Source organism: Anser cygnoides, chromosome Z (assembly GCF_040182565.1).
Source record: "Anser cygnoides isolate HZ-2024a breed goose chromosome Z, Taihu_goose_T2T_genome, whole genome shotgun sequence".
Taxonomy (NCBI): Eukaryota; Metazoa; Chordata; class Aves; order Anseriformes; family Anatidae; genus Anser; species Anser cygnoides.
Window position 1 is genome coordinate 67449494 of NC_089912.1, and position 16356 is coordinate 67465849.

The following is a 16356-nucleotide window of genomic DNA, read 5'->3' on the forward strand; positions in this document are numbered from 1 at the left end:
ATATTCCTGGCTCTGTGATTTTTAATCATTTTTTTAAAAGTGCCTGTATTCATAGTTCCCAAGTAGCTCATAAAGTGTGAAATGCACTCAAAATGAAAAGCTCCAGCTCACAGCTGGCTTGAGGTATTTTCTCCATAGTGGCTGTAAATGTAGCCCAACAGGATATTGTTAGTAACTGATATCTGCACTGGCTTCGTGACTAGAAAACAAACACAATGCTGGAGGTGAATTCTCACAAAGAGAGAGCATGCACAGTATGCACAGTAAGGAGCATTGCTGGGCTGTTTGCCACATTGGAGCTCCCTGTAGCGGGGCAGAGCTGGTGGGGGCTGTGAGGAGGTCAGAGACCACCTTGTGTCTTCAGGGGCCAACGCTCTCAGCTGCTCTTCCGAATTGGCTCTGTAGCGGTACAGCTCAGCCCAGGCTAGCTGGTCTGCGTCCTTCATGTACTTGGCTCAGCTCTGGCCCTGCAAAGAAACCCACTACTTCCATGTTCCTCTGGTGCTGCAGTTCCATGGCTACCTCAGTGTGAATGGATGGTGAGCCCCAGCTGTCCAAGCTGTGCTAAGAACCAAACAGACTTAGCCTGTTTTTGCCAAGGTTTGAATGTACTGTGTCTGAACAACTGCTGAACTGTTTGGAATTATTGCAAAGCTATCGCCCCTTTGCTTCTTTTAATCCCGAGGCCATAGGGTCAGATGATGGAATGAGACCTGTCTTGCTCTCATCCCTGGTATTCCTCCATTGGCCAAAGCAGTTGCAGGGCTTGGGAGCAGCTTAGGGATTTCACCTTTAGAACAATCAAAACCTTTCCTCATCTCCACATCTCTATTGTTGCAGTCATTGTACTGATTAAAGGACTTAGTCCCCTTGGTCTCTTACCTGCCCACCATTGTGTGGAGCTCACACATCCTAGATAGTTCATGTCACATCAACAACCTGCACCAGCCATCTGCTATGGCAAAGACAACAAATTGACTCTCCAACTCTGCCTCAGCAGGGCTGCCATGCAGCCATGGCTTTTTATGATGTGCTGTGTTATGGCACTTGTCTGTCCACATACTGCTAAGCCAGTGGGTCACTCGTGGTTCAGATGCTGTGGTTAAATGAGCCACAAGATTCCTTGACTGTTGCTAGTTGCAGTGCTGTAACATAAATAGCTTTCAACGTAAAGCCCACGTTACAGACACCATAGAAGCTGATCATCTCACCGTGAGAAAGCGTCCTATATCAGCCAAACCAATCCCCATGGTGTGCAGCTTGGACCCCTTCTTCCTGCATCGCTACATGCTGCGGATAGGAACGGCTGCCATGCAAAGCCATCCACCACAGAGAGCTCCGGCTGGTCATTTCTTCAAGCTTTCAGCCCAAGCCTGCAGGGAAATCATGGCTCAGCCCCCCCTCACCCCGTTGTCTTAGAACCACATGCCAAGGACATGGGTAAGGAAAGTGCCCTTCTTCCTCTTGTCACATTGCATGACATGAACCAGGAGGACTTCAGTGAACCATGAACATATGCACTACAAAATGCCGTGCTTAGGAGAAGCTGCTCAGAGAGTACTTGTGTTACTCTGCCGATCAAGAAGCCAAGGCTGTGCTTGCCAGATCCTGTGGTTATTTACTCTGGCACAAAGTTAAAATATCTCTGTTTATGCTACAGCATGAGCAGAATTTACTTCTTACTTAAAAATACACATGCAAGCAAGAAATATCAAAACATGTAAGAGTGTAAGAAAATATATTTATTAAATTCCATGGCAATACTATGGTAAAATTGTTAAATACATGCGTATTTTTAGACACACAAGCAATACAACAGGAGTTACAACAGCCAAGCAAACTAGGCTTAAAATGTATGCAAAGTTGGTATCTTAGTGTTAGGTTAGTCTTACATGTCATCTGCCCCACTGGAATATTATTTCCCCAACACAGTCCCATGCTTCCATTTTCAAACATGCATTTGTTTAATTGCTTAGCTAACAGATTTTCTTGTTGATACATGTTGTTGAATCACTATTCCACTTGGTATGCTACAACTTCATTAAAGTGCATTGTGATGATTTTGTTTAAATCATAAAATACATCTTTTTTTTCCGTAACAGATCTGGAAGCTGGAAAACTTCGGTATCATTCAGCAACAGAAATATGTTAAATGACATTAGGTTTAGTGTGTTAGGTTGGCTATTTTGTCAGTTTGATTTATTGATTTATTCTCAGGACTAATTTCTATAGATGACCATTTCAAATTGGGAAACATTTTCACTAGTATTCAACAAAAGTCCATTAAAATCTTTGTAAAAACATAACATAAAAACATCTCTAAACAAATTACTTATGCTGTAAAAAATATGGTATAAAAAGAGTTAAAAAACCATTGAACCATTGAACCTGTTCACAGTATATATTTTGAAAGTTACAGCATTATAGTACAACTTTTTTTTTTCTTCAGGTGACCTGCATGACTTCACTAGCTCCACTGCTTTGTGTACCACAACCTGACTAAAGTTCAAACTATCTTTACCTTCAAATAGGGTTTCAGATGAGAGGTGATTCAGTTATCTTTCGTTTTGGCCATTCCCTGCATTACAAATGTTTCTGAAAGGCTATGAAGTATACGGTGCTGTTCATCCTAAGCCATTCTTAAAATCACATTAAGGAAACACTGTTGCAGTGAAATTCAAGAATTATTTTTTATTTGTATTACTACTAAAAAGTGTGAGACCTTACCAGTGTCTGTTTTACTTTGCCCTATTTGAGCTTTTTGAGTTTATCTCAGCACAAATAAGGAAAATGAAAACATTTCAGTTTTTACATAGTCTCTGGTTAAACTCTACTCTCTGGGTACTATGGTTTTCACATTAGACCAAAGTGAGTTGCAAAGGTACTGAAACGTGTGGCAGGCTCATGGAAGCTGTGCATCTATTTCCACTGCAGCTTGCTTTCAGGTAACTCCAGTTGAAGTGCAGCTTTGGGACTGTCCCAAATCCTACCTTGAGATACCATCAGGTAACACATTAAGAAATAAGGATGGCTTCTGCTCTGGCTCACGACAGAGTCACCCAGGCACAAGGGCAGGATGAGTCTGGTAAGGGATTAACACCATCCCTCACAGAGCACCCTGCTCACAGGCCAGCTCACCTGCAGTTGAAAGCTCAGCCCCCAACATCTGAAATACAAATATTCTCTGAAGACTTTTTTTTTGTTGAAAAAGAGAAAGAAATTAATAGACATTTTTGTGGGGAAAAAGCATTGTTATGCACCCTGGGACAACTTGTAAAGTTACAGAAAACCCTGCCAATATCATCTGAGGTTTGTTTGCATAACATGCAAAAAGGAAATAAACACTGGCTATCTTAGAAACACTGGGGAAAATCCAGAGTTATATAAATAGGAGAGGAGGGGAAAGAAAATTGTTATGGAAGAAACTGTTTTCCAGCTTCTAAGAAGGCATTTACAAATTTAAGACAGGCCTAAGCATGAGGAAATGAGCTTTTAAACACTCCAATGTTTCTGAATCTCAGTATCTGGCATTTGGGGTCTGGGACTGTGTTCCCAGGCTTGCAAAGGACAAGTCAATGAAGAAGCCAACAATGAATCCTTAGAACTGCAGACATTGTCTCTGAACATCAGCCAGACAGGTCACCGTTAAATGCACGGCAGCACAAACTCCATGTAGGATGGTAGGAGGAGTGCAGATGGCAACCATTTCCTCTAGGCGAAAATGCACCTCTGAAGGCATATATTTATTCAAGTACAGGGCTCAAAAAAACACGCTTTGGGAACTGTAAGCCAACTTCTTCTGCAATACGCACCTAGTTACACAATGCTGCAAGCACGTATTTGCCTAAGGAGTTTGGACCTTACTTAGTGTTAAAAATACTAATGTCATTTGATCTGAGGTCTTCAAAGTCATGGCAGAGCAGAGGATGCTATTTACATGGGAAGCTCTTGATATATTTATGGTACAGAACCTTGTTAGCAATCTGATTCTTTAAATACTACCCATATTTTTCCTATGCATTTCAAATTCTTTTAATATATTTCTATCTACTCATAGGTACAAATATTCTATTTACAAAGAAACAATTGTCTAAAAATAGACCACACAATTTCTCATTGCCTTTTAATAGTGATATCCAATCACCTCCCTCCAGCGCATCCACTTGCCTTCATTTTTGCTACAGTTCATGTTCAACTGAGTGTCCAGGAGGACAGCATAAGAGGGAACCCCACAGTCCTCCATTTCAACTTTACAGAGTTGAACTTACCAAAAAGGGAGGGAAAAGGGGGAGAGAAGGAGAGGAAAAGGGAGAAGGAGAAAGAAAGGGAGAGGAGGCTTGAATGTGGCTCTTCAGAGCAGCTTGAAACTCGAGCTGAGCAGGAGCACGCTGCTGCGTGCCCTGTGCCCAGCAAAGGAAAGCTCTGGTCCCCCACATAAACCAAAGATGAAGAAACACGTTACACTTGCCAGTTGTGCCGTGACAGACAACACAGCCACTGGTTCCCTTTGGAAACAGCTTACCCATGAAAGCAGCAGCTATGGATAACAGAGACACCTACTACAGCAAATGTCAGTGATTAGGTCCTAAGTCTGCGTATGCAGCCACCACACAGCAGGGAAGATAATTCACTGCCTGCCCATAATATTAGCTTACTATTTTGTTGAAATATTAACTAGTAGTTCTGTGAGGTATATCACATTCAAATCTACAACTCCCAAATTTAAGACACAAAACCAAGATCCCAGATCAGCCCCTGCATGTCAGTCAGAACAGCAAAAATAACCAACATGTCAAATAGGAGAGTGCATGATATTACATCAAACATGACCGTTGTTCCATGCATGAAGTGAACAGTACAAAAAACTATTACAAAACCCAAACCCAGCTGTCACATTTGACAGGCATGGCTCAAAACAAAAAAGCAGCAGCACTGATGATTTGCTTTGGAAAGAAATTGTTTGACATTGGCACCCTGCATCTCTGAACACTGATCCAGCCAAAGGACTGAAGCATTGAGTTAGGAATAACAGTGTTTTGGACACAATCTCTACTGCTCGTATCCCTTCTGGAAGTTTTCTCTCTCTCTTTTTTTTATTTTTTCCTTTCTTTCTTTTTATTAAAAAAAAAAAACAAACAACTTTCTATTCTTTTAGAAAAAAAGCAAAAATTTAAAAGGACTAAAACAAAATAGATGTTCAATAAAGGAGTAAGATCTTTCAGAAAATTACTGTTATGAAATGCAGTACTTCAAGATTCCTAATACATTTTTTAAAGTCAAGGGGAATGAATTCTATTCACGTCTAATTTGACTGAAGAGGCTCACTGGGAAGTCCAAAGGCACCAGTATCAGGAGTCTGATCCCCTTAAAGCCGAAAGTTTTAGTCTTACAGTTGATATCAGTACATCTAGAAGCTAAACAGCACCAAGTGAATTTGGTATGGAAGACATTCTTAAAGATGCTTCACTGGTTTAACATGTCACTCAGGCTCAAAAAGTAAGTCTGTGCCCTGACAGTCCTTGTCACTCACTATTACATGCACCTAAGGGTGTCTTCACCTGGTTACTAAATTAGCACACATACTCTCCCCACCCATCTAGTGCATGGATTTGCTGCAGAAGATTTAAAGACAGGCGTTTGAAAGGAGTCCTCACTGGTAGCACTGAATAGGCTCGATAGGAACCACATAGTGAAAGCAACTGACCTTTCTAGTGCTGGAACGAAGACTGCTCACTGGTTCATATCCATTAAGCAACAGTAATCAATGCTACATATGCTGTGCAAGCCTGCGTCTCTCACCTGTTTGCCCCACTATAGTGCTACTGATACAAGATTAAGGATATGGTAAGCCATTGATATTAACAGGACTCTTCTGCCCTACATCATGGAAGTCAGAACACCAGACAAATAAAATAGGTATTCAAAGTTAAAAAAAAAAAAATTAAAAAAATGGCAGTGACAGATAATTACATTAGAGTGCCTTGATAGCACTGAGGCAGACCCTACCTTTGGGGAACTTTCCACTACCTCAGAAATGAAGCAATTGAAAATGCTTTTGGCTTCACTGAATAGGAAGAGCAGTGTGAAGGAAAACCTGAATATGTGATAGTTGTGTTCAACTGATTCTCCCTAAGAGCACTGTGCAGGGTGTTAGGCTGCTTTCTGTGAGCTCTGAGTATTCTCTGCATTCACCCTGACTTTTAGTCTGCTGAGTTAAAATCTGCCAGTACTCCCAAACTGCAGTTTGGTGTTACTTCTTTCAATATACAGCCATAAGAAAGCACCGTTGTTCTACTAGATCAGAGTTTTCTTTTTCCTACGAATCACCATACAAGAGTAATTGCTCCTCTGCACTGAGAAACGGCTCCATTAAACAGAAACACAACAAACCACTATCCATGCACTCTGTTCTGGACGTCTTCTGCTTTCAATTAAAAGCATATGGCAGCACAATCTAAAATTCATCTTAGAAGATAAATACATTAAGAAAAATCTGCCTTAGTGAAAAGAAATCAGCTTTAAATGAAGCATTGTGAGCTTTGAAATAGAAAGAAAACATGGTTAGTATTAGGATACAGCCACTGCCCAGCTATCAAGCGCAAAGAGCAGAACTGCTTCCTTTTTTGTATTATTTTAGTGTTCTGAATAATAGGCAGTAATAGGTTAGGCATGAAACTTTCTCTTGCAGGGATGCCTGGTGACAGATGGACACCAGCTATTCACACTGCCTTTCTTTTCACTTGCAGCTCTGTTAATTCCAAGATTCATCCTCAAAAGCAGAATCTTATCTGCACTTTCAGTTCTTTCAGGCAGACTGATCTGGTTTTACTGTCTTCACATTTCACTCTTCCAGAAGGCCTGCACAGGCAGTTATTACTGATGATGATTTGGAAGCTATTTAGTGTTTTGCCTTTCTGTCCGTCTTGAAATCCCTCTGTATTTTCATTCTACAGAGATGGCAGAGACTTTCCAATATCTGAAACCACACCACCCCTTGCTGTGACTAGGTTTAACCTAATGCTTGGTTTTATTTTGATGGCCAGATAACGTGGCTTTGTAGACTGAACATCTGTTAAGCTAGCCATCCTCCTGGCCTGCTCACACACCTTTACAACTAGCAGCTTAGCCAATTCAACCTCTTTATTTGGTTTGGAATCTCATTTAGAAATCCACTCATCTTGTTTATTCCAAAAGCCACAATCTAGTTCAGGAAATCAAAATTAAAAAAAAAAAATAAGGTTTGGTTAGGACTGTATGGAGACCCTTTCTGATCAAGCATTTAAACATTTGATCTCTCATCACTGTGTTTTACTTACTGTAAAGCAATAAGGAACAGGTAAATTAGAAAGCACTTTGTCTTGTAAGCTAGTAAAACTCATAGCATGCCACAGTCTTAAGTTTACAAAGTGAAATGTTACAATTACAGCTGCCTTATAGATGCATATGCGAAAACAAAAATTTTCAAAGATGATTGTTCTGAACACTTCTTTAAGCACACAAATTTACATCATTTAAGCTATCTTTGCTTCACATGTCTGGTAAAGGAGAGGTAGAAGTAGTGGCACTAAAACCTCTTTGGGTTTCTCCATGCCACTGGAGCAATCCCACTTTGTACTCCTAGATAAGATTTGTAGAGAAGGTCCTGTTGTATAGACACTGTGGAGAACAGCCAGGCAGCAGGTGGCAAAGCTAATGCAATAAAGACCATCCAAAGAGCAATTTGTTCTCAAGGAGCTATAGTACTACCTCTAATGTCTGGTGCCAAACTGCTTGGACAACTAGTGTTAGTGGACAGACTTCCCCATGGCTTACATTACTGCATAGTCCAAAGACTGCTGAATACTGTGGGGGAATGGAGTATTGTACCACTTTGAGGCAGGAGATCTGGAGCTGAAACTATAAAATACAAAATGCATTAGTGCAATACATTAGGAAACATTAATTCCTTAACCCAAGGATAGAAAAAATATAGAGCATTCAAAGTTTTTTTTAAAAAAAAGTTTAAAACTTCATGCAGTTCTTGCTGAGGTTTAAATCAGTGTTACACTTTTTTCCCAAGTTTGTACCCCTGAGTCAAACATTGAATAAACATACAGTAGGTACAGAAACTAGTGTCTAGTTAAAAAGCAACAGATTCGAAAAGCCACTGCTTCGGAAGTGTTAAGCAGTGACAATACCCTTTTGTATGGGAGAAAAAAAAAGTAGCACTTTGATTTGTTCTTAGTTTATCACTAGGTAAAAGATCTCAAGAGTTTCCAACCATATCCTTTCCATGCATTAGGCTGAGGTTTGTGATAAATGAAACCCTCAAGTGAGTAAATCTGTTGGGGATACACTATTTGAGTATGCACGGTTGAGAACAACTACAACAAAGCAAAGCAATCTTTCCAAGTTATAAGTTGTATGAGACCATATTGATCTTGGAACACTATGTGACGGTAGGCAGAGTTCTTTGACTACATTTATCAGGAGATCTAAACTCAATACCCCCTATATCCAATATACTTTACTAGAGTAATAACTAAATTGCTATAACTTCGGCCACTTAGCCTCTGTTAAAATGGAACATCAACACTTTTACTAACTTAAACATGATAACATTCAGCTTACTAGAACCTCTGCTGACTGTCTCCAAGAATAATGCATGCTTTTTGCACTTTTCTTCCTCCTTTCTTTACAACATCAGGAATAAGAGCTTATTTAGAAGGCAGGTTCAGGTGCAACGTGGACTCACTTAATCATTTGGTTTGTTCTGAAAGAAGTGTGTAAAGGACCATCCTATGTTATTGGGTTTGGGAGAATCTTCATCATCTTTTGGGGGAAGCAGAAACTGTCGGGAATTAATAGAGCACGGACTCCCAAAAGATGCATTTTCATTGTTGCTTTCAACTGATCCAGGAGAGTCTGGAGTGTCCATGTTCCAGGCATTTGTGTTTGCTTGAGGTCTGTAACCTGCAGTTTTATCTGATTCTTCCTCTGCAGGTGAGCGACTCTCTATTTTCAGAGCACTGATAGGCAGCTGCATTTGTGGCTTATAGCCTGCTGTAGTCACTAAGTCTATTTCTGACTCCTCCTCTGGCTTAATTTGAGGCTGATACATTGACTGGATGTCAATGTAAACCACCTGAGATGACCCCACAGATTCATCCATAGGGGGATTTGAGATTTCCTCTTCAATGATAGGGGGGCAGTAAGACACAACGACATGATTTTCTGTTTCTGAGTCAGATCCATCTTCAGGTACAACCGTGTCTGCTGCCGGGGACATCATCTCTGTATCTTCAATCTTGGGAACTGCAGACCGTGTTTCCACCACTTCAACACTATTGGGTGTGCAAGGGTTCATTTCCAGTGTTTTTAGAGTCTTATTTCCCTGAAGTAAGAAAAAGGAGAAGGGGGAGAGACTAAACCAAAAGACCTGGACATCCGGAAAGCAACAGCTTGCCCAAATTAAACCAGTATGCTGGCTTGTGGCTTGCATTCATTCCATCGCCATTAGTACAATATTAAAAAAAAGTGTTTTAATTCTCATTTTCTGGCTCATCACAAATTCCTGTTCATGTTAAAGCATTTCAGCCAAGTTAAAGAGACTCCAGATCTTGCAGTAAGTGTTTGAGAACCATTTCCCCAAATCTCAGCTATGTATAATCCATTCCAGAAGGTTCTTTAGATGTTACACTCAGTTCCAACTATGGTGCCTACCAGAAGGTTGGAGATGTGGCACATAGACTTTCCACTTCGTTAGTTATTATCTTTGTCACAGTGTAAGGAGTAATGTACCCATCTACTGAGACTTCCCATTAGTGTGGCAGGACAGGAATACATTATAGCTCCAGACACAGCCTGACAGAAGTCGTGCAGTGTCTTGCCCTGCTCTCCTCTGCCACAGAGTTATTTTACAACTGGAGCAGAAGACTCAAAACTTGCAAAAGTCTCCTTTACTCACAATACCTCTTAGAAGTTTAAAATGCTAGATTTAAAATCAGGTTTACCTCACAGATGTTCTTCTGAAACTGCAGTGCCTTACTGTTCTCAGGATTCGGGATCTCTGGATAAAATGTTTCTTTAATCCTTTAAGGAGGAAAGAAAGAACTTTTAAGTTACCAAGCCCTGAAACAGACTGCGAATACACTGAAGGGGTCAGGACATTTCCCTTTAATTCAGAATACTGAAGACATCTGGCATAAAAATTTAGTGTGTTATACTTTCGCTGAGTATTTAATGGAAAGAACAGCAAACCACTTTTTTAACTAGGGAACTTGATATGCCATGTTTACGAGAAGCTGAAGATGGGATGTCTACCTGAGTGTTTGTGGGTAGCTCACAAATTACAACATATTGCCAGCTTATTTCCATTTTAGAACTATTTATAAACAGTACTCACTGGGAGACAGGCTCCTGTAAAACCTTTTTGCATTCCTAACTCTCCCTTATTTCCAACTTGATTTCAATTTCTTCCTCACCTTCTATGAGGTGTTTTTATCACCCCCTTTTATGCAAAGGTCTGTAAAAGCCCAACGACACCTTTGGGTATTTGCAGAAAACAAAGAGTAACACAAATAATGGAAAACCCTAGCACTGAAGCAAACACAACCAGAAGATCAGAACTGAATGCAGGCATTTACCATTCCCTCTTTCTATAGCAAAAGATGCTCGCCACCACTCCAAGCATAACAACCACTGCCACAGGGATGAGAATTGCAATGATTAGTCCTACAGCTGGGGGGACAGAAAAAGAAAAAGACATTAAAGATATTATCCAAAGTTGCCAGCAAGGTTTATGCCTTTTCTAACAGTCCCACAGAGTACAGACCATTTCATCTAAGCGGAAACAGCCAACAGGGCCTGCGAACAGTGACCTATTCCGTAAACTTCACCTTTGCTGGAAAGGCAAAAGTCCATCTGTAAATAGAGCTGACTCAGTCATACCTACTTCAGTATCAGCAGATACTTCTCTCTGATGCTTAATTGTGAAAGGCTTCCATTGCCACTGATTGCCACTGTTCTCAGTAGGCACTGGCATTGCACTTTCAGGTTACTTGAGCTGGCCAAATCTCTGGTAATGGCTCTTACAGGCCAACTGCACTGCACTGCACAAGTTGTGCTGCCTTTTAAATGGTTTACAGTGCTTCTACTCCCCAGGGTTGCTCTCTGATACATTCCCACTGTCTTTCTTCATGGATGTTAAGTGCCTTCATATTTGACTTTTTTTTGTGTATTTTAGTTGCACCCCAGTGTTTAGTCCTTCCTTCCACATGGAATACTTTTTTTTAATTCTTGTTCCCCAAAGTCAACATCTTTTTGTAACTGTCTTTCTGGGTTTGTTTCTGTCAGGGGATTGATAAATCTGAATTCAAAGCAGAGAGGCATCTGTTTATAATTCTGAAACTGGTAAATATTTCCACGATGTCTTTCTTCCCATCACGTATTAGCAGATATTCATCATGGGAAACTTGACAAGAACAACTAGCTGCTCGAGAAGAGTAAATTCAGGCTCCACCATATAGTAGTAGTTTAGAAGTTATTTTTCTTGCATAGGTTACCAAAAACCATGAGATAGCTGTAATAGGAAATTACTTTTTCCTCACTCTGAACTGTAACATTTTTGTGTTTAAAAATAAGCAACTAAATAAATTAAAATGAAAATTAGGCTGCAGGCCCAAAGTACATAAAGGGACCAGAAAACAAACAAACACTCATCTTTATACACATTGAACAGCCCCTGTGCTAAAGGACTTCAATGAACAGGGATATTCAACTTACAGTCTTCCTTTGTCACCACGTAGAGGCTGTTAGGAGGGCTCAACCCACCAGCCGTATAGGCTTGTAGATCCAGTTGGTAACTTGTTTTCCCTTGAAGATCAAGTATTTTCAAAGACTTTTTTGTTAGGTCAGTGATATTCTTAACTTTAAGTTCTGGATTCCCTGTTTGTTCAGAAGAAGAAAGAAAAGCATACCTTGTAAGAAAGGATTCAGAGGGACAGCCTCAGCATTAGCAAGACATTCTTGAAGTCAGCTTACTAAATCCGGAGAACTGTCTGTGTGTAGAAAAACTGAAACAGAGAATCCTGGTCACGCTGCTTGGTTGTACTGCAGCAAACAGCACAGGCCTGTGTTAAGTTTTTTACTCTCATGCTTGTCCTCTTCTACTGAGGTGAGTTACGCTTCAGACCTGTACAGAGTGTGCTCACAAGATGGGTACTGGAGGAATATAACCTATTAGACATAGCCACGTAACCTCCCCCATATGTTGTCCATCCGGGGCATCTGTACACAGGGCAGTGTGTCACACTGCCGCTTAGTCACTACACAGCTCCACAGCCTCAGTGAACTGTGTTTTTCCCCAATTTTTGCGTTATATTAAAAAACAACTGTGCTACCCACACAAGGAGCTGATTATTTCAAATGCCTTTGTCACATATCAGGGGCCAATTATACCAGTGACTAATGCAACTGAATTATGATAAAAACATTTTTTAAAAAGTGAAATTAAAGTATTAAGAAAAAGAAGAAGAAGAAAAAAAAAGCTTAAGCAAGGAAGTTACCATCTATAGATTTCATTTACCTGATTCCAAAAGTCTAGGCTTCAAGGCATCTTTTTCACCTTTCGCAAAGGAAAGACGATATCCCTCTAAAAAACCCTGACAATCCTCAATAGGCATGTCTTCCCATTTTACCAATATTGAATCTGAAGAAGTTTCTTCTACAGTAAAATTTGGTGCACGTTTCGGAGCTGCAGGGAGAATTATGAAGGAGAAAACTAGTAAGATAAACCCTAGCACTAAATGCTGAATGTGTGTAAGTGTTGCATAAATTTTATCTCAGGCCTTGCATGTTCAGCTTTTTCTTGAAGATCTTTCCCTCACTCTCAAGAACATACGAAAACACCGAGCAGGTGACACTACAAAGATACAAGTTTATTGCTCTCCTTGCTATTAATTACTGCAATATTACCTACTAACAGCAGCTGAAAGAAAAATCTCTTTTTGGGCCATCTTGCTACAGACCCATACACATAAATACCCTTCTTCCTGCAACAAACGCCAGAAGATTGCATAAACATTCAGAAGTTATAAATTGCCTAGCTTTTAAAGGCCTTAACTCTGTGATCACATAGCTTGTCTTCCAAACTTCACATTGCTGCCATGGAAATCTATTTCTGCTTAAAAGAACTAGGCTTAGTGGGTATTACAAGTCCTTACTGCAATTCCTGGATCCCACAGGTGTTACAGCAGGCGTTGTGTAAGGTCACGTAACAGGACTTCAAGTCTGATGTTACTACTGGTGCTGAACTCATGTTTATGAATGCATCCATTTTGTCTCGATGGTTATTTGACCAAAGGCAAATCTGATGTTTTAGAATAAATCTATACTCTTGTGCAAAGTGAATACATTTCTCAGTTTCTAATAAATTTCCTCCATGTGTCCAATGCACTCTTATTCCCACAAAAGCCTTTATCTTTTTTTCTTGAAAGCTTCCAAGTCTGTTGAGAATGCACATTGAAAATCCTTCTGGGAGACCGTACATTATTTTTACAAAGATGCAACTGGCTGAAAGCTGAGTTTCTGGTAAAATCGCCTTATTCTCACCTTCAACTTTAGGAATGAAATAAACAATGGTATTTTCAAGGGATCAGATTAGTTCAGCAGCAAAATTTTCCAAGCAAAGTATTCTAGCAGAAAACACATCAAACTTCAAGGGAAAATGGGTGCCATAGTTACAATACACTTTACACAGGAGCTGTTAAAGAGTAAGACAAGTTCAGATTCCTGGGAACAGAAAGCATTCAGCCACTAATGCATCTCCATGTAAGTAAGCCCTGCCCTGTATCACAACCACAGTATGCTGAAAGCGGTGAACTCAGTATGGGAAGTGCAATTCTCAGAGTGGTTTGTACCCTAGGGTCTAGTTCTGGTTTATAAAGTTCTTTTACGCAGAAATGTTGTGGACATCTTTTACTCCAAATGTGCTTTGACTTGACAAATCAACAGAAGCTGCCTCCTCTCCTGAAGAGGTGACCACATCCCTGTGGTTCACATTATAACTGTGCCTTCAGTCCTGAAGACCGCTGTCTACAAAGCAAACTTCTGCTCTGTGGTGGCAAACCCTATGCCACCATATAAGCTGGAGGACAGGGGGATATTTCATGCTGGGACCTGAAGTGGCTGAAGAAATATTACAACTATACACAGAGAACAAGCAGAATTCAGTAGCACTGTATGGGGATTCTGGTCTCAATCTTCTGCCAACACTGAGCTAAAAATAGACACAGTCTAAATTCATTTTACAGATCCTGAGCGATAAAGTGCACTTACGCAGCTCTTTCGTATACCCAGTTATGTTTTTCAGTAACTGATATCCACTGGATTTGCAACCATATAGTGAAAAGTTGTATCTCACTCCAGGTCTAAACAGAGCTGTAAGAGAAAACCCGATAGTAAGAAGGTGTCACTTATGATGTGTGATGCTTTTAACTTTTGTATGGCACAGACTTATATAAATATGTAATAAAAAATGAATCTTAGGCTACAGCGTTAGGTATAAACACTATCCCTATTTGCAATTCTTATAAAAGAGAGGCCATCAGGTGTAGTTTAGGACCAGTAAGGAAATATAGGTCTTGGAGAAATTTTGGTTCTAAACAAATAGAATTCAAAACAAGCTACTCAAACTGCAAAAATTGCTCTTTCCATGAGGAAACACAAACTGAAATTACCAGAAACAATCTCTTTCCTTTCCACCCACAGCAGCCATGTAGATCCCACCTCCTCCTCAGAAACAAAAATGCATTTTGAAATACACAGACCTATTGCAACAACAGTACAAAAAAAAAATCAGAGAACTCTCAAAAGTGATACTGAAACACTTCAGCAATGAACTCTAGGTCTGGAATGACTCCACAAAACCCAGAGAGTCATCAACCTTCCACTTTATATGTTTTTGAAGGAGGCATAGGTGTTTGATACATTGCATAAATAATTTACCACTCCTTGTGATTTCTGCAAGTCAATATTTTCACACTGAGACTCCATCAATCTTTTTCTAAACACGATGCCACTGTGGACCACTACAGAAGTCTAGTGGATCTTGCAGGAGTTAGGTCCAGATGGAGAGATTCTCCCAGCAGGACCAAGCACAGAGGCAAATGTGCCAGCTTGAGCCCTGCCCTTGCAGCCTGGAAGCTCCACACTGCAAGAAGCATCACAGGAAAGAGCTCAGGAGTCGAGCAGTGCATTTAAGACAGACACAGTATTGTCTGCTTAGAAAAAGCAAGCTCTAGTCAGCACAAACAAAAACAACATGGACACTGCATTGTAATTATAAGCAGGAAAACATATTGCCCCCTTGACAAAATTCACCCTCACCCTGACTTTCCAATGCACACAGTTCCAAGCTGATTTCTCTAATGGAGGCTTTATATGCTGAACTCTTCCAGAAAGCAAATATATATATCCTTTTAGGGAGCAGTAAAAAATCCATCATCTTTCTTGGGTCCTCTCCTTCCTCTTCTGCTCCTACTAGTCCCACCACAGCTGAGTCTCATTTCCCTGATCTGCCCACCAGCATCTAGAGACCTGGAATGTGCCCTGTTCCAGGAAATTTCAATTGCTGACAGCAAGCCAACACATGGAGGTCACACTTAAAAAAATCTGCCTGATGTAAAAACAACGGATTAGTCTTTCCCCCATCCTGAGCAAGGCTGTTTATGTTTAGAATCCAAATAAAACCCCAGACCCTAGATTAACCATTATGTGTTATGATGAATTAAAAATTTGTTCAGCGTAGCTAGAAAAGGTAATTTTCAAAATAGTTAATAAACGAAGGATGAGATGGTATTTGGCTTTGGCATGGCTACATAAGAAATTAAAATAAATGCAATGCTAAGAAGAGTTTCATTTTTATACACAAGCACACAGCAGTGCAACAATCTTTGATCTATAGTATTGGTACTGCTATCATTTCACTTGCTGTTCAGGCTCTGACCAAGAAAGACTCACAAAAAAAACGATTTCTGACTTACCAGATTTTATCACTGCATCTGTTGTATTTGAAGGAAATTTCTGCCAGTCCACGCTGCAGGGTTCAGACCCAGATGAATGACACCATTTTACTATATAGCCACAGGTCATGTTGGGGTAAGAATTCCAAGAAATATAAATTCCATTCCCCATTGCCACGGCCCGATCTGTTTTGACATTGTCTGCGACAAAGACGACACAAAAATCCATCAGAGACTAGACACTTATCTGTAGTCCAGGCTGGAAGAAAGGCTTTCAGCCACAGCACAAAGGTTTTATAAACTGCAGTCATTTCTAAGAACAAGAAGTGCACTCCTGGTACTGTGAAATTTGAAG

The 16356-nt window shown here is 40.2% G+C and overlaps 1 protein-coding gene across 2 annotated transcripts in view; it reads right to left on the minus strand.

Moving 5' to 3' along the window:
• Positions 1–1721: 1721 nt before the first annotated feature.
• LOC106036329 (LIF receptor subunit alpha) overlaps positions 1722–16356 on the minus strand; it is a 56551-nt gene continuing 41916 nt past the window's right edge. For both annotated transcript variants that reach the window (XM_066988901.1, XM_048057475.2), the window contains exons 15-21: positions 16023–16202; positions 14317–14418; positions 12566–12733; positions 11764–11925; positions 10626–10719; positions 9993–10071; positions 1722–9373 (exon numbers count right to left, since the gene is read on the minus strand). In XM_066988901.1, coding sequence (XP_066845002.1) covers positions 8735–9373; positions 9993–10071; positions 10626–10719; positions 11764–11925; positions 12566–12733; positions 14317–14418; positions 16023–16202 — 1424 coding nt within the window. In that variant the 3' untranslated portion in view covers positions 1722–8734. The remainder of the gene's footprint in view (positions 9374–9992; positions 10072–10625; positions 10720–11763; positions 11926–12565; positions 12734–14316; positions 14419–16022; positions 16203–16356) is intronic.